Source organism: Micromesistius poutassou (genome assembly GCF_964030765.1).
Source record: "Micromesistius poutassou genome assembly, chromosome: 5".
NCBI classification, from domain to species: domain Eukaryota; kingdom Metazoa; phylum Chordata; class Actinopteri; order Gadiformes; family Gadidae; genus Micromesistius; species Micromesistius poutassou.
The window spans coordinates 1371481-1398900 of record NC_140275.1 but is presented as its reverse complement, the minus strand read 5'-3'; the positions used below and the strand labels follow the sequence as shown (position 1 = coordinate 1398900).

At 50.7% G+C, this 27420-nt stretch overlaps 1 protein-coding gene across 9 annotated transcripts in view; it reads left to right on the top strand.

The window, feature by feature from the left end:
• hectd4 (HECT domain E3 ubiquitin protein ligase 4) overlaps positions 1–27420 on the top strand; it is a 57298-nt gene that overhangs the window by 5597 nt on the left and 24281 nt on the right. For 7 of the 9 annotated variants that reach the window (XM_084468286.1, XM_084468285.1, XM_084468292.1 and 4 more), the window contains exons 3-49: positions 911–1000; positions 1118–1245; positions 2375–2483; positions 2928–3066; positions 3611–3781; positions 4334–4526; positions 5528–5689; positions 5975–6088; positions 6188–6328; positions 6431–6666; positions 6802–6944; positions 7091–7161; positions 7258–7363; positions 7467–7587; positions 8021–8149; positions 8778–8902; positions 9075–9228; positions 9305–9396; positions 9493–9691; positions 9811–9930; positions 10041–10145; positions 10293–10456; positions 10820–11065; positions 12790–12982; positions 13716–13820; positions 13934–14022; positions 14254–14426; positions 15636–15771; positions 16071–16215; positions 16335–16501; positions 17083–17229; positions 18167–18351; positions 18816–18969; positions 19977–20257; positions 20790–20979; positions 21101–21182; positions 21437–21639; positions 21938–22073; positions 22424–22606; positions 23217–23381; positions 23532–23701; positions 24027–24246; positions 24649–24810; positions 25273–25421; positions 25665–25744; positions 26122–26285; positions 27017–27254. In XM_084468286.1, the coding sequence (XP_084324412.1) occupies positions 911–1000; positions 1118–1245; positions 2375–2483; positions 2928–3066; positions 3611–3781; positions 4334–4526; positions 5528–5689; positions 5975–6088; positions 6188–6328; positions 6431–6666; positions 6802–6944; positions 7091–7161; positions 7258–7363; positions 7467–7587; positions 8021–8149; positions 8778–8902; positions 9075–9228; positions 9305–9396; positions 9493–9691; positions 9811–9930; positions 10041–10145; positions 10293–10456; positions 10820–11065; positions 12790–12982; positions 13716–13820; positions 13934–14022; positions 14254–14426; positions 15636–15771; positions 16071–16215; positions 16335–16501; positions 17083–17229; positions 18167–18351; positions 18816–18969; positions 19977–20257; positions 20790–20979; positions 21101–21182; positions 21437–21639; positions 21938–22073; positions 22424–22606; positions 23217–23381; positions 23532–23701; positions 24027–24246; positions 24649–24810; positions 25273–25421; positions 25665–25744; positions 26122–26285; positions 27017–27254 (7175 nt within the window). Of the gene's footprint in view, positions 1–910; positions 1001–1117; positions 1246–2374; positions 2484–2927; positions 3067–3610; positions 3782–4333; positions 4527–4792; positions 4934–5527; positions 5690–5974; positions 6089–6187; positions 6329–6430; positions 6667–6801; positions 6945–7090; positions 7162–7257; positions 7364–7466; positions 7588–8020; positions 8150–8777; positions 8903–9074; positions 9229–9304; positions 9397–9492; positions 9692–9810; positions 9931–10040; positions 10146–10292; positions 10457–10819; positions 11066–12789; positions 12983–13715; positions 13821–13933; positions 14023–14253; positions 14427–15635; positions 15772–16070; positions 16216–16334; positions 16502–17082; positions 17230–18166; positions 18352–18815; positions 18970–19976; positions 20258–20789; positions 20980–21100; positions 21183–21436; positions 21640–21937; positions 22074–22423; positions 22607–23216; positions 23382–23531; positions 23702–24026; positions 24247–24648; positions 24811–25272; positions 25422–25664; positions 25745–26121; positions 26286–27016; positions 27255–27420 lie in introns of those variants that run through there. The other 2 variants (XM_084468287.1, XM_084468293.1) reach the window with 2 other exon arrangements.

Here is a 27420-nt window from a genome sequence, read left to right as displayed (position 1 = left end):
TTCACGCCAAGCCACTCAAAGTCCCTCCCTGTCGTGTCACACGCCCGTGTTTTCACACCGGCTTCTGCTGTTGACAACCAAGCTTGACTTGTCAAAACCAGAACTCGCCGCTCTTTGTCCGGCTTGTGTAGAGGCTAGGGCTGCCATTGTTGAGAGGAAGCATCCAGACCCATGGCCCCGTTCACCGACAGTGGGAGCTAATTAAAGAGCTATCTAGTGTTTACCCCTCCCCCCCAGCTTTCAATGATGCACCGCTTGCTTTCTATCGTTGTTGTTTTTTTAAATTAGGCTTTCCTTTAGTGTGGTGGTGTATAGGGCCCAGGCGACTCAAGGCTGACTCACCCTCGCGCTCTCCAGCATGTGGATTATGACTCACATGGCTGGAAAAGCGAAACATCCATGGCTATACATAGCATACTGTTCCAAAGTGGTCAATCGACTCCTTTTGATTAAGTTTCCCACACGATGTGCATAAGACACCTGCGATACACATACCTGTGCTGGAACTGTGTCTCAACTAAAATGGTTGTGATACACAATACAACATAGTTGATAATAATTTTAGTATTCCAGAATGGTACATTTTCAAGGAAATCTAGGACGGAGATCCTGGAAGATGCAGCAAATCTTTCGATAAATATCTCTGTAGAATTGGTTCTCAATCAACCCAGTGCCTTCTCAAAAAACCGGGCAAAGTTATTATACAAGCCTCATCCCTGTAGAAGAGGTGCTTCACCTCACTTTAATGGCAACGGAAACTCTAGTACATTCCATGAACGGCTCCCTATCATATTATTAAAGTATTTCCCCGTCATTCCCCTGGTGAAACACTGTGTGCTGTGTGCTTTGAACAGCCCTGGACTTACTGCCCTACTTCCTCTGTGTGTGTGCGTGTGTGTAACTCCTCCAGGGGATCCTTGAAAACCTTCATCCACACGGTTCACCTGCTCCAGAAGCAGACGGACCTGGGCCAGCTCCCCGTCGCCGACGTTCTCTACAGGTGAGCGGTTAAGGTTAAGGCTACTGAACGCATTCACCCCCCCCCGCACTACCACAGCCCCTGTGCTGGTTCTTTCTCCTGAATGTGGGACAACTCTCGTCTCTCGTCCTACTTCAGACTGCTGGTTCTGGAGGGAGGGCCGGGCTCCCCGTCGTGCCTGCTGGGGGGCAAGCACAGCGTGTCGTGGGGATTCGAGGACATGTTGCCCACACCCGACAGCAGTGCCGGGGCCGCAGAGAGCAAAGGTACGTGTCCCCACCCCCCCCCCCCCGCGTGTCCCCATGTGTCCCTGTGCTCCGTGGCCTTGTTAGTGTCCCCCGGGGGGGAAGCTTTAGCCACAGTCTCGCACGCTCTGTTACTGTTGATGACTCTTCCGCCAGCTTTCACACAGCCGTCTCCGGTCGGATAAAGGTTACACGACAACCTCACGACCGGGAAAATGTTGGGAGTATGATTGAACTGATAAATTGGGAGTGCACAGAGTCAGTTTCTATCTATAGTAAAAAGCATGTCTCGTCTGGAGAGGAATACATTAAATGGGTCCTATTCATAAGCCTACTTTCTTGCATTTATATTTGGTACATTTTATGGGTCAAATGTGCCATTTAGCCATGGCTGGGCTGGTGTTTGAAACCGGGGCAGACATGTGGCTGTTGTTGTGTGGGTTGGAGGGGATGGAGCAGAGAACCAGAGTCACATCTCAGTTTCTCTAACAATCGATCGGCTGACCTTGTAGAGCTGTCTATGCAAGCCGATCGGTGCCTGCGTGCAAAAGATGTATCTCCAGAGCAGTGCTGATGTAAGGCTGGCCTACGCAGGACATTTCTACTCTCCATGTGCTAGTATGCTCATGTTGGTGGGATCACCGCAAAATAAATCTGTCTTTAAAACCTTGACTGTAAAAAGACCTCCTATATTGTAGCCTCATAGCATAATTGTCATATTTTGGCCAAATTGTGATATCTAACCTAACTCTTCTCTCATAATGCTGCTGATTCATTGTGCCTCATTGGATATATCCTAAGCCATTCAGATTTTTACATTCCATATTCACTATCTGCCATCTATTGAGTCATCTATTTGACTTCATATATGCATTTATAGTTTCCTTCATGTTTCTATTATTCAAACGGTGGTGGCTAACAAAGTCAACGGAAAGCTGGAAGTGGCAAAGTGGAAATCAATGCTGGACTGAAAACTGCCGGGACAACTCCATTGAAACAAATGCGACCGATTAACGATAGTATTTAACCAACTAAAACAAACAACCCCATCCAAACGAATGTATTCATCTTTTCCCTGTGAGTGTCTCGCTCTGCTTCTCTGCCACCCACTGGTCTGTCCTAACCTTTCCCTCCTCGCCGGGCTCTGCAGACACGGATCTGGGCCGCTGCCTGGCCACGGACGGCCTCTATCTGTACACCACCAACTCCTTCGGGAGAGGACTCAGCAAGCTGGGCTCTGGCTTACATGGAACGCTAAGGTAACGGGAGACCCCTCTGTCTCTCACACAAGCACGCACACACACACACGCACACGTGCACACGCACACACACACACACACAGTGTCAGTGTGCTGTACATGGACGCCAGTTATTCCTGACCCATCACACTGGCATTGGTAATGAAAACAGACATTTGCTCTGTGTGTGTTTTATTTATATTGCACTCTATGGAAACCTCTAAACTGCCACAAAGCAAAGCTTCCTCCAGCTGAGCGTATTGACATGGACAAAGTTCCAGATGATACGTTTATTATATACTTACATACAAACCTGAGCGTTTGATCAACTTCCTGTCCTCCTGCCCGCTGCATAAAGAGGGCAGCATTTAAGGGCATTCATAGATCAATACCCGGCAAACCATCCTGCATAAGTGCATCATTTGCTGTGTGTGTGCGTGTGCGTGTGCGCCCGCCTGCCAACAGAGGTTTTGTGTACTGTCGGAACGAGGAGCTGGAGCCCGGCTGGGTGGTGTTCAGCGGCGGGCGCCTCCTCCACCGGCCCGCCTCCTTCGATGCCAAGCCCCATCAGCTGTGCCATCTCATCGACCCATTCACCCTCCAGGTACACACACACACACACACACACAGAGAGAGACACACAGACACAGACAGACACAGACAGACAGAGACACACACACACACACACACACACACACACACACACACACACACACACACACACACACACACACACACACACACACACACAGACACACAGACACACAGACAGACAGAGACACACACACACAGACACACAGACAGACAGAGACACACACACACAAAGAGAAACACACACACACACACACACAGACACAGACACACAGAGACACACAAAGAGAAACACACAGACACAGACACACACACAGACACACACACACACACACACACACACACACACACACACACACACACACACACACACACACACACACACACACACACACACACACACACACACACACACACACACACACTCACTTACTTCTCCCCTCCATCCCACAGTACAGCATCCGGTCCAGTGGAAGTGACGCCAACATACTTATCGCCACCGCGCATTATGCTGGCTCCTCTATGTTTACGATCCCATCTTTGTTGTCCGCCTCCAGGCGTGCCAGATCGTGGCCATGCCAGCCCACCACTTCCCCGTGGGAAGCAGCATGACCACCCTGCACCTGTGCTCCGATGGCACCTACCTGTACTGGATCTGGTCCCCCGGCAGCCTCAACGAGAAGACCCAGAAGGGCCATTCTGTGTTCATGGACGTCTTTCATTTATCGGTGGGTGTTCAGAGGCGTGGTTCAGTGCTTTTTATGTGTCCTTTCATCCAAAAGGAACTCTGTCTACTTTGTTAAGTATACTCATACTTTCGGTCTTGGAACATTAGCCTGGCACTTCATGTACGCACTTATTGTATGTTGTTCGTTCTTGCACTTAAAAATAGTACTCTGCATTGTGTAGCATCTTATCCTAGCTATCTATGTTGTGTAAAGGGAATGGGATAACCTAACAATTGTTAGTGCTTGGCACTTAGTTCCATGAACATCCTTACTGTACCGACAGAGATATATTGTTTATCTTTCTTCTGCAAATGTGCTTATTGTAAGTCGCTTTGTATAAAGCGTCTGCTAAATATAAATGTAATTTCCCAGTTGATATTGCACTTTTATCTTGTTAGTACACTTATTTTTGGTTTCTGCGGCCACGTAGGAAAGTTTCCATCTGTTCGATTGAAGCGGTTCTCGCAACGTTGTGAGTGACTAAAAAGGCGTCGTCACTGAGTTTACCTCACAGCCTCACCTTCTTCCTCTTCTCCCCGCTCGTCCCCCCAGACCGACACGGGGCTGTGCGTGGCGGACATCCTGCAGGAACGGGTCATCCTCACCCGCAAGGAGGGCGAGTCTTCCAAGTGTCTGAACGAGCTGCTCCTGAGCCGCATGTCCCGCTTCCGGGCGTCACACTCGGCCACGCTGGCGGCGCTCACCGGCTCCACCATCACCAACACGGTCAAAGAAGAGCAGTCCGGTACGGAGGCACCACGCTTTACATTACATTTACATTTACACGCCGTTATTCAAAGCGACTTACGGTTCATACTAGGGCTGCCCCCTAATAGTCGACTAAACGTTAGTCGATGAGGAGAGTCTCAGTCGACCAAGTTTTCATTAGTCGGGTAGTCGCGCAAAAAAAAAAAAAAAAATGAACTAACATCAAATCATACCAATCTAACTAATTATAATATTGACGTGTCGGATCTGGCTGAGAGTTTATCTCCAGCTGAAGCTGCTCAGAGAGAGGATCTTGACAGCAGTACAGAGGAAAGTGAGCCCGGCCCTGCACCAAAGAAGAAAAGGGAAAAGCAGCAGGAGATATCCATGCTGATGGCTACTGATGAAGAGGAGCACACAGAAGGCTCCATTTTGGAAATAAATGTACAAAATGTTCAGTCTCCTTGCTGGTTGTTCCGACACATTCAGAACCAATGCCGCTTTGCGCGCGCTTGTAAATTTATTATTTTAAAGGCTCATTATTACGTATTTTTATTTCTCTGTAATGTAGCACAGTGTTAACAATGTTACTTATAACATTCTTTCTCAGCCCTGGAACCATTTTCTGATGCCTCCAAAATTATTATTTTTTTTTAATCATAAACGTGCGAAGACTAATCGACTAATGGCTTGTACTAACGACTACTAGTCGACTAACAAAATCTTTAGTTGGGGGCAGCCCTAGTTCATACACATATTCACACACTGACGGCGGAGTCGACCATGCAAGGCGACGGCCAGCTTGTCGGGAGCAGTCAGGGTGAGGTGCCTCGCTCAGGGAAACCTCGACACTCCGGGAATAGAACTAGCAACCTTCTGGTGACAAGACAACCCTCTCTACCTCCTGAGCGGAGCCGTTTTACCGTCGACCGGAGGAGCGAGTGTCGCGATGTGGTCAGCCTCTCGGGCTTTGAGGAAGGGAAATCCTGTTCTGGGAGTTCTAGAATGATTATCCGTGTGCTTCTTTTTCCCCCACAGCGGTCAACACCAGCTGCGGACTTCCCTTGAAGACGCTGAGGAGGACGCCCATGTACGTGTGCGGGACGTATCTAGTGATGCTGGCGGCGCCGCCCGGCGTGTCCGGGAGCTCCGCCACCCGCTCGCTCTTTGGAGGGACCAGCGGCCTGTCGTCGCTCAAAAGTAAGACCACAGACCAGCCGAGGGGTACTGTGGAGGGTTCATCTGGCTGGAAGGGAGACTTCTGCGACCAAAATACTAACAGATCATTTCAATGTTGAGAAACAAAATTCTGAAATCGTTAAAGTTGTGTCCTGCGTGAAATATATTTAATGAATGTGTTTTATTTAAACAAAAACAAAATCATGTTTTAATTCTAATCTGCATTACTATGATGTTATTTACTCATGTAGATGCTCTGAGATGTCAAGGCTGACGAGCCGTATGTGTTGTGTTCATTGTGCCCAGTTCTAGCCTCCAGCCTGGTCTTCAACCTGACAGACGGGCAGTTCAGCAGCCGGGCAGACCTCATGGATGCCCCCGGCAGCTCACTAGGCCGGGGCGCGCAGGTGGCAGGCCTGGGTACGCTGCACTTCCACCACATCACCTGCAGGGCCGACGCACCCATGCTGTGTTGGAGCTAAATGTAGCCAACGCTCTCCGCTCCTTTTGTGTCTCCAGGAGCCTGCTACGACGCCCGGAACAACCTGGTGTGGACCTGCTCTAGCGACTACATGGACCAGTGGTTCAACCCTGGGAACCAGGCCTTCCATCACCTGTGCCAAAGGCTGGGCGTCAGCCACGTCATCCAGGAACCCAAAGGTACACCCCTGGGAACCCTTTATAATAGACGCTCTTCATGTATAAAAGCAATCGCACTCTGATGGTTGGGGAGTTGTAATGACCCGGGTTCTCCTCTCACAGAGGAGACCGTCGCCACCTCGGAGGTGATCAACCAGCTGCTGCACCACGTGGGCGCCATGTGCATCCACCAGCTCAACCTGCTGGCGGCCAGCAGCAGCAGCCTGCCCCTGGGGGCCCTGCTGGGCAAGCAGCACCCCATCGAGGCCCGCCACTTCAGCAGCATCTGTGACATCATGGAGAAGGCCATGGTGAACAGCGACACCTGCATCATCCGCTGCATCCTGGTGGTGTTCCAGGTCAGACCGGCGAGCCAGCCCCAACCGGTTCCTCCCGTTGCCCTCTTCGTCGCGACCGCTCGCATCGGGTTACTCCTTTTTTTTTATTGTCCGGGTGTGTGTTCCAACAGCGCTGTGTTCTTGCTCCTCATGCAGGTGGTTTTCAGGTTCTTCAATCCCCAGTCGGAGCAGAACCGCGAGAGCGTGCGTCGCGCCGGCCTCCTGCTGTGGCAGCTGCTCATGGCTCCGGTGGATCAGATCGGAGCGGAGATCCAGAAGGAGGTCTGCCTGGCCATCAGGTGAGCCCCGTGCAGCATCATTGTCCTCCTCCTCCCGAGCCAACGGGACACAGACATCGGAGGAGGAACGCTGTATCCAGGGCCTCCGCACTAAATGTACTCTCAGGTTGACTCCTTGTGTTGACTTCTGGTCTTTATCTCTCTAGCTCGGGCCTAAACACACTGTACCAGGGGCAGGCAGAACTCAACAAGCTGCTGAAGTTAGTGCTGACCGAAGGTGAGCAAAGGAATGGCTGCTGTTAAAACTACATTAGTTCAAGTGGTTTTTTTTACCATTGATTTCTAAGCACGCGGCACCTTGGGTCATTTCCAGGCGAGAGAAACAGCGGTCTTTCCCAGCTCCGTGATGTCATCCTCACCAACTTGGCCGAGCAGCTGCAGAAGAATCGATTCGGGAGTGAGGAGGATGACCACTACAGGTCAGGAGTTTGTCCTCCTCTCATTCAGTGCTCTGAATGATTCAACCTGGCTTCTTGTAACTCCAGTGTCCTCGTCTGATGACTTCATCTCCGTGTGACACAGACTGAACGACGAGCTGCTGCACTACATCCTCAAGACGGTGGTCCGGGAGTCCTGCCTCCTCATCACCAAGTGTCAGACGGTTGCCCGCGACGACTTCCAGAAGCTGCTCTCCACTGTGCCGGTAAGCGAGGCGGGAATCGGCAGGGACCTCACAATGATTTATGAGTGATGATATGATATGTATTGTGATATTGAGATATGTTTTTGTTACTATTTTTACAATTCTGTAAATATTGCGACCTTCCATTGTGTGTGGTTTAATGATTTGGTTTGGGATTCGGGTTCTACAGGTCTGTCTGTGTCTGCCTTTGTTTTTACATTAAATTAGCCAAACAGAAGAGAACGTTGTTGATGCAAATCTACTATAGTGCAAAAACACTATATTGCCAACTGTAGGACGGTACCATCATCATACTATCATTTGCTTCCACTAAGATAATTGGATGTCTCTGCCATTCATTATATTTTTTGTCGTAGAATCTCGATACCTCCTTGAATCAATTTAAACCTCTCCCACGGACACTCACCCGCACCCCCCCCCCCCGCTTCCCCAGGTGGTCTCGCCCAGCCTGAGCTACCTCATGGCCGTCCAGAACCACCTGCTCAGTAACACGGTGCTGATCCGCCCCGACGACGGGGACGACAGCGACAGCTCCCTGCAGGGGGAAACCGTGAAGGTACAGGTAAACACACCCTTTAAGTACCCCCCGTACCGCCGTCTGTCTGTCCATGGGGGGCCCGTGTGACCGAGACACTCAGGAGCACTGGGACATGGACGCGCCGCCACGACACGGTGTGCTAGCTTGCTTGTGTTTATTCCCCTTCTCTGCGTTTAGCTTTTGCCGCTAGGTTAGCTTTTGCAGTTAAGTGTTAAACCTAACTGGTTTTTTTATATTGAAGCAGCATAATGGAACTTGACATATGGCATATGTTTGCTTTGCTATTATTTAAAATCACTTACTGTAGATGTGATTTTTGACTCGTTATTTTGACTGCCATTGAATATTGATGGTAGAGGTAGAATTTTAAATCTGGATTTATGACTTAAAGTTTTCCACTCCCAACTATATTTTAATGGCTAGTGGGGTTATTATAAGTTGCGAAAATTAGGATTTATGATTAAAGGCTATGAATTACAAATCCTGTTTTTAATTATAATAATCCTTTATGCTTTTATTTGCATCCTTTATGAAATAAAAAAAAAAATAGATGCTTCTATTTTTGTACTGGGGAATCCATGGAGGCAGTGTTATGGAAGTATGGGCCTGCTCTCTGCGTGTGTGCGTGGGCTTGCGTGTGTGTGTTCCCCAGGAGCTGCAAAACAGCATCCTGTCCCTCTCCACCAAGATCCTGGTGGGCTGTGACGAGGCGGTGGAGACGCTGCAGCAGGTGACCACTGCCCTCATCAACAGTGACATCCCGGACCGGGAGACCAGGTGCGAACCCATTTCACACCTCGCCCTCCCAACACCATCCCCTACACCCTGTACCGTGTCCCTAAGTCCTCCCACCTCGTTGCTCCTCTAAGCGGGCATCTCGCCACCTCATGGCTCAATTAAAAATCAAAGCTAAATTCAAATGCTGTGGCGGGTTTTTCCTCTCCCCCAGACTAAAAGGTCTGGAGCAGGTGACCAAGGCCACCATGTTGGGCCACCTGCTACCCGTGCTGCTCACCTCGCTGATGCACCCCAATCTGCAGACCCTCACCCTGGCCGACGCCCTCATGCCCCAGCTGGTCCAGCTGGTGCTCTACACCAGCCAGGTCGGTGGGCCCTCTCCAGCACATGGACAACGACGAAGTGAGCCATGTTGTGTCTAATGGCCACTTGTATTTACAGACGGCGCTGTTGCTGAAGACCCAGTCGCCGCTCTTCACAGAGGGAACTTCCTCCGGGTCCCTAGGGGCCAAGGCGTCTCCTGCTGAAGACAGGTACAGTCCGATAGCCTACAGGCATCTCCTGTCGACCGTAGGCATCCTGTTTGTCTGAACGTCAAAATGACCACTAACCCTGATCCGCTCCTCCAGAATCCTGGATGAGAGGGAAGAGCCGGGATTCCTGACCGGCCTCAAGATCCCCACCCCGTGGGCTGCTGGGAAAACGGTGGAGACGGTGCACCCGGTCCGAGACAACTACAAGTTCAAGGAGACGGTGCACATCCCGGGGGCGCGGTGCCTGTACCTGAGGTTCGACTCCCGGTGCTCCTCGCAGTACGACTATGACAAGGTACTGGAGAGGGGAGAGGGCGTGTCCCAGGTTTTTTTTGCAATGTTTGCAGAGCAAAGGTTGTATCACTGTAAGTTTTAGCGTTGACTTGTGCTTTGTCAATGTTTTTTTTTCTTCAGCTGGTCATTTACGCCGGTCCTAACACCAATAGCCGGAAGGTGACAGAGTACGGGGGAAACACGCTGGGGTACGGCAGCCGCAGTGTCCTGGGGACGGGCTGGCCTAAAGACCTCGTCAAGGTACACATAAAACCCACACGTCAGCTGGACCAAGGCGCACAGACAGACAGACAGACAGACAGACAGGTCTAGCGATACGACCGAGAGCCTTTACAATGTTTCTTCTGCAGGTCGAGGGCGACACTGTGACGTTCTCGTTCGAGATGCGGAGCGGCCGTGAGCACAACACCCCGGACAAAGCCATGTGGGGCTTCTCCTGCACCGTCCGGGCCCAGGTAGAGCCACACGATCATCCCCCTGTGCTCCGAGCGCACGTACGCCTCTCCCTCGTTTTATTGTTGCGGCAGCTCACAGCTGTAACGTGATCGCGTCGGCCCGGGCCTCATCCTGAGTGCGCTGTTTTTGTTTTGGCTGTGTTCCAGGAGTCATCGGAGGACGTCTCTGGGGGCCTCCCCTTCCTGGCAGACCTGGCCCTGGGCCTGTCGGTGCTGGCGTGCTCCATGCTCCGAATCCTGTACTACGGCCCCGAGGTCACCCGGGAGGAGGAGGCCTGCCATGATCTGCTCTGCTCAAAGCTGCTTCAGAGGTAATAACTCGCACGCACAATGGTTCATTACACGCTGTGTGATGTCGGATGGGGGGGAAAAAAAGTGAGCAGGAGTGCTTCCGCTGCTTCCCTCAACCCCTGAGGCTTTTGGCTGGGAATGTCACTCAGGAAAAGAGGAAGGAAAATTTTAACCGTAAAAAGAGAGGTGATGATAATGAATCCAGACCCAGGGATTCGAGTCGGTCGGCGATTTAAAAAGCCTTTATTGACTGGGAGGTTGCAATAATAATCTGTACTCCAACACGTATCCGCATTGTTGTGCAGTTGCTGGATGGATGACCAGTATTCCGCTACCCCTGACACAGCAGAATCGTCTTGACTACCGGCGCGTTGTGTCCTCAGGTGCCAGTGGCAGGTGGAGGCCAACGGGGCCATCTCCCCCGCCCTCACGCCCAGCCCGTCCCCGCTGCCCCTCACCATCGACGAGGACCGGGAGTTCACCTACCCCTCCGACGTGCTCATCCCCCCGCCTGGCATCATGCCGGGCAGCCACTTCGACCTGCCGCGCATCCGCCTGCCCCCGGGCATCATGGGCCGGCTGAGGGAGGTGTCGGGGAGGGCCCGGCCGCAGTTCCGCCCCAGCATCAAGTAAGACCGTCACCAGTCTATAGACCGCTGAAGAATAAGTCCCGCGTCCAAGGCTCCGGTTCCCTCTGTCAAATGTCTATGGGAAATAAGATGGGGTTTATGAATGATCGTACATAACAAACTCTGTAGGTGGCGGAGAAGTAAAAGCTGCGTCACGTTTTGAACTACACACATTTTCCATCTAGTTTCAACTGTTTTTTTGGATTGTCTGTGCCGTTAAAGAAGTAAACGATTATTAATGCTACTTTAACGGCACCAAAAATCCAAAAACCCAGTTGAAACTAGATGAAAATGGTTGTAGTTGAAAACGTGACGCAGCTTTTATTTCTCTACCACCTACAGAGTTTGTTATGTATGATCATTCAAAAACCCCATGTTATTCCCCATAGACAGGGGGAACGGCGGGACTTATTCTTCAGAGGTCTATTCTATTCACATACTCGCGCAAGTTTGATTGCACAAACTTCGACACAGTATGCGCCAGTATCTTGAGGTTGTTTGATTGAACGAACTTCAAAACACTTGTGCAAGTTTGATTGATAAAACTTCAAAACACTCATGCAAATTAGATTGAACAAACTTCTAAATAGTTTGTGCAATCAAACTCGGGTGAGTTTGATTGCACTCCTTGGAGGAGGAGGGGCTCTCTTGTGAACGCCAGCATTTCTTTCCGCCAATTCCTTCTCAACCATTGCTGAGATAACCACCATCGAGTCTTTACTTGTCGTGGAAGTACCAGCGACGTCGGGGATCCAACGCCGTCGTTTAAGGGTTCATAATATAATCCGGAGGCACCCACAGCTTTTGGCCGTGATATTATATATCATATTATATTATATTATAAAAAGGATCGCTTAAAGCAAGCAATCTGATTGGTTCCTAACTGTTGTATATTGAGTGTATACACACAGCTATGACGCCCGTTCAGTTTACAGAGTTCTATATCACTCCGCGCCTAACTTGAACTGTTGTTTATTTATATATAAAAGCGATAGCGTAGTTCACTGAAGCCTAAAAATATGTTGATTGCTGGAGAGGGTGGAAATGTTGTAAAGCAATAGGCACACGGTGAGTGAACTGCTTGATAGTAGCTACCGTCTCTAGCCTTCTCTCTGAAGGACACTACAGTGTGTTGCATAGCAACCGCCGCGCACTTTGCAGGCAGCCAGGAGGGACTACATTTTTGTATTCGTTAAAAAAATGCTTTTCTGACTTTCTCACTTTTTCAAAATTGAGGGTGTCTATGACTTTCATTTTGCCATACTTACGTAACCGCTTTATAAAAGCAATAGATCACTTCAGTCAGTGAAATGTTCTCATTATACCACAGTTAAGGGGGTCGCCGTCCCGACGCGCAGCGGAGGGATGGCCCTTAACTGTGGTATAATGAGAACATTCCACAGCCTGTCGTGATCTATTGCTTAATTATATTATATAGATATTATAGAGCTCCAGGAGTCTGCAAACGGCAACAATTACTTTCTCCTTCATTTTGTGGTGCAATCTTGACTTCAGGGAGTGAATGCTGATAGGCTCTCATGACAAAGCGGCTCTCTCGCCTCTATTTGCATCTTTTCACTGACTCTGTATGCATTCGCCCCGCGCCTTCGTTTCCGGTGTGAATTCTTAAGAGTTTCCTCACCGAAGAAAGTAGCAAAGGACATGCAGTGATTCCCTTCCTCACGGCATCTCACCTCCTCTCCTCTCCGTGTCTCGTCCCCCAGGGAGGTGATCCGGCCCGACGTGATGGAGGAGGTCATCGTGTCCTGTGTTATCAAGCACCTCACCCTGGTGGACGCATTGCAGTCGCTGGTGAACTACCAGTACCGCGAGGAGCACGCAGAGGAGTACGACCTGGTGTGCAAGATCATGACGGAGACCTTCAAGAAGATCAACGCCATGGAGCGCCAGCTGCAGGTAGGACCCGGCACCATGAGCCTCTCCAGGAGATGGTAACCGGAAGGTTGCCGGTTCGATCCCCGGCTTCTCCCTAGCTGAGTGTCGAGCTGTCCCTGAGCGAGACACCTCACCCTAACTGCTCTTGATGAGCTGGCTGTCGTCTTGCATGGTTGACACCGCTGTCTGTGTGTTAATGTGTGCCTGAATGGGTGGGTGTTAGAGCAATATTGTAAAGTGCTTGTGAGTGGCCACTGGTTAGAAAGGCACTGTATAAATGCAGTCCATTTACCATGTACATTATTTGACATGACATGCCAGTCATGACTCTTCGAAGTATATGAGGCTAATGGGGTTTATTTTTCCAACTGCATAGTCAGAGATGAGGTCAGTTGAACTACAGGCATACTTGAACATCTGTATATGCCTTTGTCAAACTAATGCATAAATATTTAAGGGTTGTACTAACAGACCGATACATTCTGTAGAACTAATATAGTCCTTAGGGATGTCGTTAGGCCAGGGATAAATGGACTGAGCCTACTTAAGTCGATGCTTTCCTTTTGGCAGCCAGCATAAAATAGCTAACGATAATTTTTGTTTTCCATTATTCATCCGCTGTGTGGTGTGGATCTTGTGGCCGACGAGGGGATAATCAACCTGCGTCACCGTGGGGCCAACGGCCCCCAGGAGAATGACCTCTGACCCCTGTGACCTGTGACCCCTGACAGAGATGTGTGTTGTGTCTTCTCAGAGTGTGGCCGAGCTGGAGCAGAAGTGGCAGAGCGAGGTGGAGGAGGCCCAGCAGGGGAAGCTGGAGAACAACGCACCCTTCTTCCACGACTACCATTTCTTCGAGGTGCACAACACTCTGTTCTCCACAAAGCATGTCTGCAGCTCCTCCCCTGGGGGGGCTCGGTCTTCCTGTGTGCCGCCGTGTTGATGACTCACTGTGTTTACTTTATCCACCAGAACAAAATTAAGGAGCTGGAACTACTCTGCTCCCTGAAGGAGGTTCCCCTGGACTTCAGCGATCTGGAGAACGTCGTCCTGGCGCTGAGGTAATTCATTCTAGGGATCGACCGGTATGGTTTTTTTTAATACAATACTTTTTCATCAGCCTTAGCCGATGACCGATACACCGGTACCGATACACCGGTATCTAGCTGATATTTGGAGCTGATACTGCTTTTGCTCCCTCGATTTTCATAATAAAAATGTCAAAATGATAACAAATGTTCAATTAATCAATTAGTCTCAATTAAAAAAAATGTTTTCTACGCAACCTGCAGGGAAAAGTTCTTCCAGGAAGTGAACTCCATCCACCTGAAGAGCAGCGCGCCGCTGGGCAAGACCAAAGCCCTGGTGAAGAGCCTGATGAACCGCACCGACCTCCTCCTCCACGTCACCATCGCTCCCCACTGCAGGAGCCTGGCCTCCACGCCGGCTGGGACGCCAGGGCCTGGTACTGCCTCCTGCCTCCTCCTTCCTCCTCCACCGCCCCCCCCCCCCCCCACCCTTTACTTAATGACTACCTCTATGCCCGTAGCCAGCTAGGAGGTCACCGAGGTCCGTTCCTCTGTCATTTTTGTCCAGATAAAAAAAATCGGTATAGTGTAGGGCTGCTCGATTATGGAAAAAAATCATAATCACGATTATTTTGGTCAATATTGAAATCTCGATTATTCAAACGATTATTTTTGAGTTTGAAAACATGATGCATTTATTCATAATTTCTCTCAAAAAAAAACTTTGTAAATGAGAACTTCGAAATTTCCCCTTAAAAATATACACAGAATGGTCAAATAGAAAATAAAGTCCAGATATGAATCCAGCTATTCTGCAATTTCTATAAAAAAAAAAATATATATAAATATATATATTTTTAAATCGTTTCAACTCGATTATATTAGTTTGGTGAATCAAAATTCGATTAATCGCCCAGCCCTAGTATACTGTATACAAAATCAGCAGATGTGAACTTAAATGCTTAATTCAGTTGTTACTTAGTGTCCGCCGTGTGTGAAATTTGTTGGTGTGTGTGCGCGAGCCAAGCACAACCACCTCCAACCAACCCCACCCCCCAATAAAACTGCCCCCCCCCCACACTCCCCGCCCCTGCCAGACATATTCCTGGCTACGGCCCTGACTACCTCATGTACGATGTACTTGTGAATTCCCATGAGTTCTCTCTGGAGATCAGTCTGGCGTCCAGCCCGACGTTGAAAGCTTCTCCCCAAAATACTAGGATGAAGGGCCCAATCAGAGATCGGGGAGGGAGTTTCAGTTTGTGAGGAAGCAGGGAGAGCCGAAGTCTGTGCTGAATTTCAATAGCGGCACCCAAGGAAATTGTAGCAATCGATGGTGCAATCAATAGCATTTTATTTGACACCGAAGGAAAAACAAAATGAAAGCTTTTCAGACATGGCTTTTCTCAGAGGGGAAGATGTTTTCGCTTTACTCCCATCCGGAGAGGGCAAAGAGAGCAACAACATTACATACTTATTTAGTTATAGAGTTTTTCGTCAGCCTAAGGACGGGCCAATGTGTAGAAATGCTGCCAAGGCCGGCCTGATCTTGAATATCTGTACGGTCTCGCAAAGCTAGAAGTACCCAGCCTCTTAGCGACAGCACCGCTGTCACCGTTAACCCTCCTCCTGCTCACCTGTTTCAGCCTCCAAGTCCGTGTCGGACAGCAAGACGGGGGTCCCCAACGCCAAGCAGCCGGTCTTCCTGCGCAGCATGTCAGCTCCCTCCGACCTGGAGATGATCGCCAACCAGGACATGGAGTTCACACACGCGCCTCAACGGTGAGCCTCTGAACCCAGGCTCCAGACGCTCTGATCTCCAAAGTCAAGTGAAAGTCAGCTTTATTGTCAATTGCAACAAATGTACAAGACAAATAGAAGAACCAACATTTAGTTTTGGTTCTGATCTCCCCCTGAGATACGGGACGGATGAATGAATACATGGATGGAGGAACTAACTCTGAATGGAATGAAGGAAGGAAGGATGGATGAGTTTATCACCGGTTACTACGACACTCATTCATTCATTCATTTCCTTGATTTCCTTGGCGGTCCCCTCTCCCCCCCCGCCCCGTCCTCAGGAGGCGACACCACCCCACGAGTCACCGCAGCAGCTCCTTCACGCTGCTGCAGTCGCTGGCCAACGAGGACAGCCGGGACAGGCCTACCTACAGCGTGCTGCTGGGGCAGCTCTTCGCCTTCATCGGGACCACGCCCGACCAGGCTGTGAGTCCCCTCGCCGACCACCTCCACTCTGTGACCTCCTCTCTCCTTCTTCCCCTACGCGTCACGATCCAGACTAAGCTCTCTCTCTCTCTCTCTCTCTCTCTGTTGCCTCACCGCAGGTGTCCAGCAGCAGCTTCCTGTCCGCGGCGCAGACACGCTGGCGGCGCGGCAGCACCCGGAAGCAGGCGCTGGTGCACATGAGGGAGCTGCTCACCGCCGCCGTCCGCGTGGGCGGAGTCACGCACCTGGTGGGGCCGGTGACCATGGTGCTGCAGGGGGGCCCCAGGTGAGAGCAGCGGGGGGCCGAACGTGTGCAGACGAACACACTGGACAAAGAACCAAACCAAACTGGTTTGTAGGAATAGGAAGGTTCCCCCCCCCCCCATGAGGGAAGTATTGATGCAACAGACGTAGCCAACCGTTGTGATCGCTCTGCCTGGAGGGTAAGGGTTCAATTAGGGATAAAGACACTGGCTATCCGGTCATTATCCGTTAACCAATACAGAAAATGACATATGAAAGGAGGGCTGGCCTGTTGCTTTCTTTCTAATTTTAAGTTACCGATAATCGCTACGTTTAGGAAGGCATATTCAAACAGTCTAACTTTTGAACCATTTAAAATTCAGCATTGTCTGAGTTTTGTCTTGCTCCGACAGGCGAAGTGAAGCCTGTGTGAGCATGTGGCCCTGGCATTATTAAAGGGCCCATATTGTACCCTGAGTGTGATTAGCCATTACAAACAGTTTCAACACCGGCCCTGCCCTGGGCCTAAGCAGCACCCCAAGTGGGAGTGTCCACCTAGATATGAGTGTCCAGATGATATGATAGATAAGACGGTTTTAAACTGATTGTAACTGATGTGTGTAGGATTGAGGAGCTGACCTGCGGCGGCATGGTGGAGCAGGTCCAGGAGGCCTTCGGGGAGACCATGACCTCGGTGGTGTCGCTCTGCGCCCGCTACCCCATCGCCTGTGCCAACAGCATCGGCCTGCTGTGCACCATCCCCTACACCAGGCAAGGAAGAGGAAAACCTACATCTGCAACCCTGTTTATCGAAGCTAACACTCTAGATACTGTAGATAGATAGATGGAACTTTATTAATCCCCCCCCCCCGAGGGGAACTTCCCTTGTTATAGCAGCACAGCAGCAGTGGAAAACAGTGGATACAATACAATAAAAAATACAAAGTAGTGCTAAGGAAAACAAAAATAGATGCTAAAGTAAATGCTAAATTTAGGACAAACAGGAAAAAAAGTATAAACAGTATAAATTATATAGTGACCCAGCGCCAGTACTTGCATTGTAATGCAATGTAAAAAACAAAGAGAGAAGTGGCCCAGCAATCAAAACAAAGTTGTATGTATTTATGTATGTGTACCCCAGTGTTGTGCAAGTTCACACTTCACATGAACTAGTTCAAAGTTCAGTTCATACAAAAGAAAAGAAAATAGTTCACCAATTCAGTTTTGAACTAGTTCATGTTCAGTTTTTTTAGAAACCGAAGAAAAACAGTTTGAGTGAATATTCTGTATTTATCTTTTAAATGAATCCTCTCCATTACCAGCTGCCCATCACTACAATCTCAAATTGTTGTGGATATTATTTGTACACCCGTTTCATTCATCACAACTAAGGCAGTAACTCTATTTAATAAACCTGTCATCCGGGCCTAAGCATCAATTCAGAATGTCACAAAATCAAAAACTAAAGAAGTTCTTTAGTTAAAAATATGTTACGTTCAGTTCAAAGTTCATAGAAAAATGAACTTGTTCAATGAACTAGTTCTTTTGAACTAGTTCATGCACAACACTGGTGTACCCACACACACACACACTCTCACTCGCTACCTCACTCACTCACTCGCTCACTCACGCACTCACTCACTCACTCACTCACTCACAGTAACCTAGCCCCGACATCGCGCCCTGTGTCCTCTCCGTGTGGCCGTAGGAGTGAGGAGCAGTGCCTGGTGCGCAGCGGCCTGGTGCAGCTCATGGACCGCCTGTGCAGCCTGAGCAGCCAGAGGGAGAGCAGCTCCAACGAGAAGCAGACCAAGAAGCAGAAGGTGGCCACCATGGCCTGGGCCGCCTTCCAGGTGTTGGCCAACCGCTGCATCGAGTGGGAGAAGGTGGAGGGTAGGTCAGACCACAAGGGTCAGCCAGAGCAACGTGAAGCAATGCCAAGATACTACTTGTTTTTAAGCTGAAGGATATGTTTTAGTTTAGTAGGCATGTCTTGCGGTGCCGGCGGTGTTGAGCAAAAAGCTTTTCCCAAAAGCTTATGTTTTATACGCCAAGCCGAGACACGGGACGCAGAATTTATAGAGCTGGGAGAGGTAGAGACGAGACACGATCGACACGTATTGATGCAGTTCCAGAGAAGGCCAGTAACCGCGTAGGGAATAGACGAGTGTTGAATTATGAATCCCAAATGAAAGCACTTCTGCCCGTGCCGGAGAGGCCAAAGCTTTGAGAGCATAACATTACTTTTTCTCTACACTGATCAAACTCTAGTGCTGTACTGCGTCGTACCGGGCCGTCCCACGATGCACCGGTGCAGTTCACTCCGGTAATCTCCGTGCTCTCTCTCCCTGGTCCAGGCGGCTCCACCGACGCCGTCCACTCGGGCCTGGCCCGCCAGGTGTCCAGCCTGCTCACCAACCACCTGGCCCGCGCCACAGAGTGCTGCGGCAACCAGGCGGCCGGCAACGACGCCCTGCAGGACGTCCTCAGCCTGCTCAACGACCTGTCCAGGTCCGCCCTCCCTCCCGTCCGCACCCACCTGACTAAACCAAACCGCGCCCCCTCACCCCCATCCCCACTCACCTGACTTACAGAACCGCGCCCCCCCCCCCCCCTCCCCCATTCCACCGTTGTGCACATTCAATTAATTTCAAATTGTATTTTTATAGCCATTAATAACAGCTACAGTCTCAAAGGGGCTTAACAGGCCGTGTGTTTATGACACCCCCCTGACCCTAGCCCCCCAGAGGCCAAGAAAGAACTCCCTTAATTAGCAAGGAAGAAATCTAGAGAAGGAATGTAGAGTGGGGGGATCCCTCCTTCAGAGTGGGGGGGTCCCTCCTTTAGATTGGGGGGGTCCCTCCTTTACAGTGGGGGGTCCCTCCTTTAGAGTGGGGGGGTCCCTCCTTTAGAGTGGGGGGGTCCCTCCTTCAGAGTGGGGGACCCCTCCTTCCAGGGATGATCAGGAGTGCAATGGGTGATAAACGTAATAATGAGCCTTTAAAATAATAAATTTACAAGTGCATGCACGAAGCGAGCCGCCTGTTAACGGCAAAGCGGCATTGGTTCTGAATGTGTCTGAACAACCAGCAAGGAGACTCAACATTTTGTACATTTATTTCCAAAATGGAGCCTTCTGTGTGCTCCTCTTCATCAGTAGCCATCAGCATGGATCTCTCCTGCTGCTTTTCCCTTTTCTTCTTTGGTGCGGGGCCGGGCTCACTTTCCTCTGTACTGCTGTCAAGATCCTCTCTCTGAGCAGCTTCAGCTGGAGATAAACTCTCAGCCAGATCCGACACGTCAATATTATAATTAGTTAGATTTGATTGGTATGATTTGATGGAGTTAAAAAAAAAAAAATGTTTTTTTTTTGTATTTGCGTGACTAACCAACTAATGTCAACTTGGTCGACTGAGACTCTTCTCATCGGCTAACGTTCAGTCGACTATCAGGGGACAGCCCTAATGCATATATACAGGCAGAACTCTTTAACGTGACGGTGCTCCCCGTCCCTCCAGGAGCCACATAGGGAAGACCATCCTGAGCCAGCCGGCCTGCGTGTCCAAGCTGCTGTCCCTGCTGCTGGACCAGCGGCCGTCGCCCAAGCTGGTGCTGATCATCCTGCAGCTGTGCCGCGCCGCCCTGCCGCTGATGAGCGTGGAGGACTGCGGCAACGTGGCGCTGCCCACCTGGAGCTACTCCATCAGCACGCTGGACGCCGAGCAGCAGGACGCCAGCGACCCCGCCTCCCGCATCGCCGCCCTGCTGCTGGCCAAGCTGGCCGACTACGTGGTGCCAGGTGGGCCCCGGGTTCATGGTCGGGACGGTCGTGGGGTCGCCCGCCCCATAGCCGTGCTTTGGGGCAGCGTGTGTGTGGCTCAGGAGGTGGAGCGGTGTTGGCTGGTAACCGGAAGGTTGCAAGTTCGAACCCCAGCTGTCCGAGGTGTCCCTGAGCAAGACTCCTCATCCTAACTGCTCCCGAGCTGGCTGTCTCCTTGCTTGGTTGACTCCTACGTCAGTGTGTGTATGACCGGGTGTGAGGCATGTTAGGCAATATTGGAAAACGCTTTGAGTGACCACTGATAAGAAAAGCAGTATATAAATACAGTCCATTTATCATTTTCACCCACCCCCCCTTCCCCACAGCTGTCATAGTAAGGATCCGTTTTACAGGTGTTTTGAAAATTGAGTTTTTCCCTTGCCCTTTTGGTGCCACATCTTGAACAGAAATAAATGCCTCCAACTTCTCCTCATAGGAGTAGTGCATTATTAGTGCTGTTAAGGGGCGGGATTCCTGGTGGATAAGAGGTGTCTTGTGTCGTCGTCCTCAGGATGCCAGACCCTGCTCTCCCCCAGTGCCTCTGAGCCCGACACCAGCCTGACCCGCGCCAGCTCCAAGGGAGCCCTGAAGTCCGACAAGGAGGGCGGCGAGGAGGGGGAGGCGGTGGACGGCAAGCTCTCCATCTTCATCCACAAGAGGGAGGACCAGTCGTCCCACGAGGTCCTGCAGCCGCTGCTCAGGTTGGCGCCCCTCTCCCCGAGGAACCTGCTCCGTCTGTGTGTTCTGATGGTGTGTCTGTGTGTGCGTCGGTCTGACCCGAGCGTTTCCCCTGGCTCTCTCTCTCTCTCTGTGTGTGTGCAGTAGCTCAGAAGGTCGGCCCTTCCGACTGGGAACCGGAGCCAACATGGAGAAGGTGGTGAAGATGGACCGAGACATGACCAAGGTAGGGGTGAGAGACACCGACCTGGTGCTGGCAGCATGGTTTAGGCTCTCAAAACCCACCTCTTCGGTCTCGCTTTCCACCCCTGATACCCCATATTTTTTTCAGTTTCTGTTAGTTTTGTTTCTAGTTATCGTTATGCGTTGTCTTGTTAAGCGACCTAATATATACGTCATGCATTATGAATATTATTGATTATTATTCACAGATGTGTGCATTGTCGTGTGCTTATATTCTGATCAAATCCCTGCCTCCAGAGTGGCAGCTGTGAGGTGATCACCGAGGAGGCGTCTGCGGCCCTGAGGAAGGCCAACAAGTGGGCTCAGTCGGGGCTGATCGTGAGCGTGGGCCCCCCCGTGGAGGCAGCGCCCCCGGAGGTGGCCGGAGGGGTCACCACCGGCGACAAGAAGAAGACCGCTCAGACTGCAGTGTGTAGGGACCGCAACTCGGACCTGGCCAGGTGATGAAGGATGATGTGAATGATTCACACCTATAGCTAATATGTACATGTTCATTATGTCAATTTCCCTAATTCCCAATAATTTAATAATTAACCAGGCAAAAAAGCCTGCATATGTTGAATAGCATATAAATATGTAGTGTGTGTGCGTGTGTGCGCAAAAATATGGGTTGTTTGAATAGTTTTGTGAATGAAATAAAATGGTGTGGCACAGCTAACGTTCTCACGTTCTTGCACCATCATTACCATTATTGTTCTCTGTTCTCCTAAACCCTGTTTCTATGTTGATGTTTCCCAGGTCAGACCCGGTAAGGCCGTTCATCAGCGGCCACGTGGCCAACAGCATGGCGGCGGAGGTGATCGCCCTGCTGCACAGCCTGCTCACCGCGCCAGAGTCCAACACAGCCCAGATCTGGACCAGCACCGCCGAGAAGGTAGACCACCGCCGGCTGGCGTGACCACACCTCACACAGACCTGTTGGCAGGCTGCTGCTTTCCCACAGCCACGACCTTTCAGAGCTGTCCCATGTATTTAGGTCAAGCCGACTGACGCTTCGTTGTGTGTGTGTGTGTGTGTGTGTGTGTGTGTGTGTGTGTGTGTGTGTGTGTGTGTGTGTGTGTGTGTGTGTGTGTGTGTGTGTGTGTGTGTGTGTGTGTGTGTGTGTGTGTGTGTGTGTGCGCGCCCATGTGTACGTGTATGTGCGCCCGTGCGTGTGTGTGTGTGCCTGTGCGTGCGCCTCTGTATGTACTTGTATGTTTGTGTGTGTGTGTGCGTGTGCACCAGGTGCTCTCCCGGGCGCTGATGTTCATCCCTCAGCTGGGGAAGTACGCCGAGAGCATCCTGGAGACGGGCAGCAGCAGCGGCAGGAAGCTGGCCAAGCTGCAGGCCATCGGGAGGCAGGCGGTGGCCGCGCTCTGCGCCCTGGGGGGCTTCAAGGAGACCATCAAGATCGGCTCCGAGGTCCAGGTGGGTCCCAGAAGTCCAACCCGTCGTCACGAATACCATTGACCCAAATACATTTACATTAACATTTAGGGCATTTAGCAGACGCTTTTAGCCAAAGCGAGAAGAAAGAGAAACAACAATATAACGCTGTCGGTACAGTAAGGATGTTCATAGAACCAAGTGCCAAGCACTAACAAGTTATCGCTAGGTTAACCCATTCCCCCTACACAACAAAGATAAGTAGGAAAATATGCTGCACAATGCGGAGTACTATTTTTAAGTGCAAGGACGTACAACATACAATAAGTGCGTACATTAAGTGCCAGGACGTATAACGCCACCTGACGCCAACTGCTCTGTCCAACCAACTCTAAGTGTTCCTTTTTATTGTATATTTTATTGCTTTTGTGTACTCTTGTACGGTGTCCTTGAGTGCCAAGAAAGGCGTCTTCTTTCTAAAATGTATTATTATTTATTATTATTATTATAACACACAATAAGTGTATAAGAGGGCTGTGGGAGTCCAGGTGAACTAAACAACTGAAGTGAGTGAAACGTTCCGAGGTCGTCATCATGGACCGTGTGAGTGGTGTGCTGTAAGAGCGCTTTCCTTTCTCTTTCTCTTGGGCAGGTGGTGGGGAAGGGCGTGCTGGGCAGTGTGGGCGTGGTGCTCTCCATCAACGAGCAGGAGGGCATCGCCACCGTGAAGTTTCCCTCCTGCGAGTACAGACGAGCGTGCAAATCCTCCGACATCCTGACCGTGCCCATATCTCGCCTCTGCACGCCCAGATCTGAGGTAACGACTTAAAGACTTTAACACGGCTCGTCTCCCTTTTGATCTACACCCACGCCTCCCCCCCCCCCCCCCCCGGTCTCCCTCCGTCTGCATCCCCTCCCCCTTTCCCTCCGTCTGTATAACATCTCACTACTCCCTATCGCTCGGCAGGCCCTGCCCCTGTACAAGCTGTCCATCACGGAGAAGGTGGTGCAGGCGGTGCAGTCCATGCTGCTGCCACAGGAGGGCAGCCTCTCCATCCACACGTCGCTCCCCGCCACCGGGGACGGCTCCAGCCCCGTCATGGCCGCCGTGCGCCTGCTCGCCGAGATCAGAACCAGGTAATTCAATAACGGAAATCCATAACCACATTCATTGTTCATTTATTTTTCTTCTACTTTATAGATTTTTCATTGAATTTTTCTATTATCATAAATCCTCAGTGACGTGAATATTGATTTATTTTTCTTCTACTTTAGAGATTTATATATTTTTTATTCATCCTCATAAACCACAATGAAGTGCATATTCATTTATTCACTTTTCTTCTACTTTCAAAATCTTTTCTTCTTCTTCTTTTTCTTCTTCCACTGAATACCTTAATAACCGGTCGGTCGGCCCACCCAGTTGACCCTCCTGAGCCTCTGTGTCTCCCCCCCCCCGCAGGGCGTGTCTGGTGATGGCTCAGCTGCTGGAGGACAGCTCCTTCTGCGAGGAGTTCATCCAGCAGTGCCCGGCGGCGGTGGAGGTGCTGAACCTGGTGGCCCAGGAGTGCAGCCCCGGGGAGCGGCTGGGCATGGTGGAGTCCCAGTGCGAGCGGGTTCGGATGCTCTACCGCGACTGCGCCCGACCACCGCCCCCGCCGCTGCAGACGGAGCGACGCCAGGTGGGAATAAGAGGAGAGCTGACCCTCGATGTGACTCACGATGGCCACCACAAGAAACGCAGGAGAAAGCGGAGATCCCAGGGGGGGATTAGAGATGACAGAGCAGGTCCTCTGGCAATAAAGTGGTTGCAGAAGGGATAAGGCTTTTAGACCCATGACCCCTGTGTGTGTGTGTGTGTGTGTGTGTGTGTGTGTGTGTGTGTGCGCATACATGTGCGTGTGTGTGTGTGTGAGTACGTGTGCATGCTTGTGTGTGTGTGCCTGTGTGTGTGTGTGCCTGTGTGTGTGTGTGTGTGTGCGTCTACATGGGCTTATGGGCTTTTAATAGGGCTTTTAAAATCCACCCGTCCTCCGTTTCTGTGTTTTATTGATGTCCTCTTGGCTACATCCCGTTTCTCTCAGCCCAAGGAGATCACCTGGTGCCCTTCCAGAGTGTTCCCCCCGGTCCGGGCCTGCATGTTCTCCTCCAGGCTCACCTCCGTCACCTTCCTGGCGGACCCCAGTGCCGGCGGGGGGCTGCCCAGGGGCACCTTCATCTACGCCACCTCGCCTGTACCCGTCCAGGTGAGTGCAGGGGGACTGGGTGGTGTTGTGTGTAGTGTTATGGTTATTTTTCGATGTGAGCGTATCTCACAGGAGCTGCTCATGAACGAAAAGGCTACACACCCACGTTAAGTATTGCACCTAATTAGTTATTCACAGTGTATCTGTGGAGACCTATTGTTATTTTAGGCCTCTAGTTTGGATACTATTTATTAAATGTATGTATCTTGATAAATAGTCATTTAATTAAACATAAAAAAATATTCCTCAGTTTTCATTATTTTATTAATTAATATACACTATGTATTTCATTTAGTGCATAGAATTATACCACTGAATAACAAAGTAAATCATGAAAAAATAAAATCTTAATTTTCCTGCCCTATTCTGGCGTTAGCATAGCATCGTTAGCATGGATGCTAGCACGGTTGCAACACCTGACCAGCGGCCTCTGTCCCTCATGTGTCCCTCGTCCCCCGCCAGGCCCCGTCCTTCTACTGGGAGATTGAGATTGTCTCCTATGGAGACTCGGAGGAGGACAGCGGGCCCATCGTGTCCTTCGGCTTCGCCACGGAGGCGGAGAAGCGGGACGGGGCGTGGACCAACCCCGTCGGCACCTGCCTCTTCCACAAGTACGCGCTCCGCCCTCCCCCGCCCCCCCGCCGCCCCACCGTTTGTCTTACCCCCACTTCTCTGACCGCTCGGTCTTTAACTGGAGTGCTGACGGCTGGTTTTTGTTCCCTCCGTTCACTCTCTCACCACTATCTCTCTGTGTCTCTCGATCTTAACTCCATCCTAACCTCTATCTTTCTCTCTCTCTCTCCCATCTCTCGGTTGCCTCCCCCTGCGTCTGCCTCACCGTCTGTGTGGCTCAGTAATGGCCGGGCGGTGCACTATAACGGCTCCAGCCTGCTGCAGTGGAAGAGCGTCAGGCTGGACGTGGCTCTACTCCCTGGTGAGGCAGCACAATGCAACCTGCTCTCATCACCATTTCCTCACCACATCATCCACGGCCCTTTTCTGTCGTCAACAAAATGGCCCAATCTGTTGGCCCCCGTTTTAGACATCTTTCACAGTGCAGATATTGCTCTTTTTTGGCATGAGAAACAAACATTGACATTGCCAAAGCAGGTGAACAATTAAGAGGTCAAAGTAAAAAAACGTTAAATACAAAATGTATCAGTTATTGGAACATTTAATACTACAAAAAATTAAAATGAGGGATATCATATATCTTTCTCCATCTTCTGTGGTAACCGGTAACCCTAGTGTGTGTGTGTGTGTGTGTGTGTGTGTGTGTGTGTGTGCGCGTGCGTGCGTGTGCTGACCTAGGCGACGTGGCAGGGATAGGTTGGGAGAGGTCGGAAGGCACCCCTCCCCCCCCAGGCCAGGCCCCCAAGGGCCGGGTGTACTTCACCTACTGCGGCCAGCGCCTCAGCCCCACCCTGGAGGACGTGGCGGGCGGGATGTGGCCCCTGGTGCACATCCAGAAGAAGGTGGGTGTCTACTGTTCAGTGCGGTTACTGTTAAAGGTGACATATTATGCCACCAGGTGTGAGTGTGATTAGCCACCTAGATGTGTGCTGAACGGATCAGTCCACCAGCCTACCCAGTGCACTGTAGCAAACGTTGCTCATCTATCCGTCACACATCTAGGTGGACACGCCCACTTGTGATTGCAGATGTTCAAAAGGTCTTGTAACGGCTAATCAGATTCACACCTGGTGGTATAATATGTCACCTTTAACTACTATTTACTGACTTTATATGACATTCTTATCCAATGCGACATACAGGGAATTCGGATGCGTATTATTGAGGAGTAGATAGGGGCTAGGACCTTAGCCTATCTATCTTTGTTGTATACAGGGAATGGGTTAACCTTACAATTGTTAGTACTTGGTTCTATGAACATCCTTACTGTACAGACAGAGATATGTTGTTTATCTTTCTTCTGAAAAATGTACTGATTGTAAGCGCGTTGGACAAAAGCGTCTGCTGAATGCCCTAAATGTAAATGTAGGAGGCATCTTCCTATAGGATGGCTGAGTAATCATAAGACATTGGGGATCGATCACAGAAACGTAACCGATACCACACTATCATGCCCCCCTATGCTCCCGATTCCTCACTTTGCCTCCACGCCCGAGTCTTTCAGTTCTGTCTTCTTATTAAAGCCTGTCCGTCTGTCCGTCTCTTACACCCCGTTGCATCGCGTCCTTCACAGAACACCAAGATCCGGGCCAACTTCGGCTGCCGCCCCTTCGCCTACGCCGACGGCCAAGCGCACCGCAACGCGGCTGACCTCTGCGTGGACCTGGCCGAGGAGATCAGCGCCAACTTCGAGGCCCTGCCCTTCGCCATGGCCTCAGACAGCGACAACGACGCCGGCACCAGCGTGGCGTCGGACTCGGGCTCGCACGGCCCGCCCTGCCGCATCGCCGCCGTGGCGGTCGCCCAGCAACGTACGTCTCTGACACGCAAACGCACACACACACACACACACACACACACACACACACACACACACACACACACACACACACACACACACACACACACACACACACACACACACACACACACACACACACACACACACACACACATATATATATATATATATATATA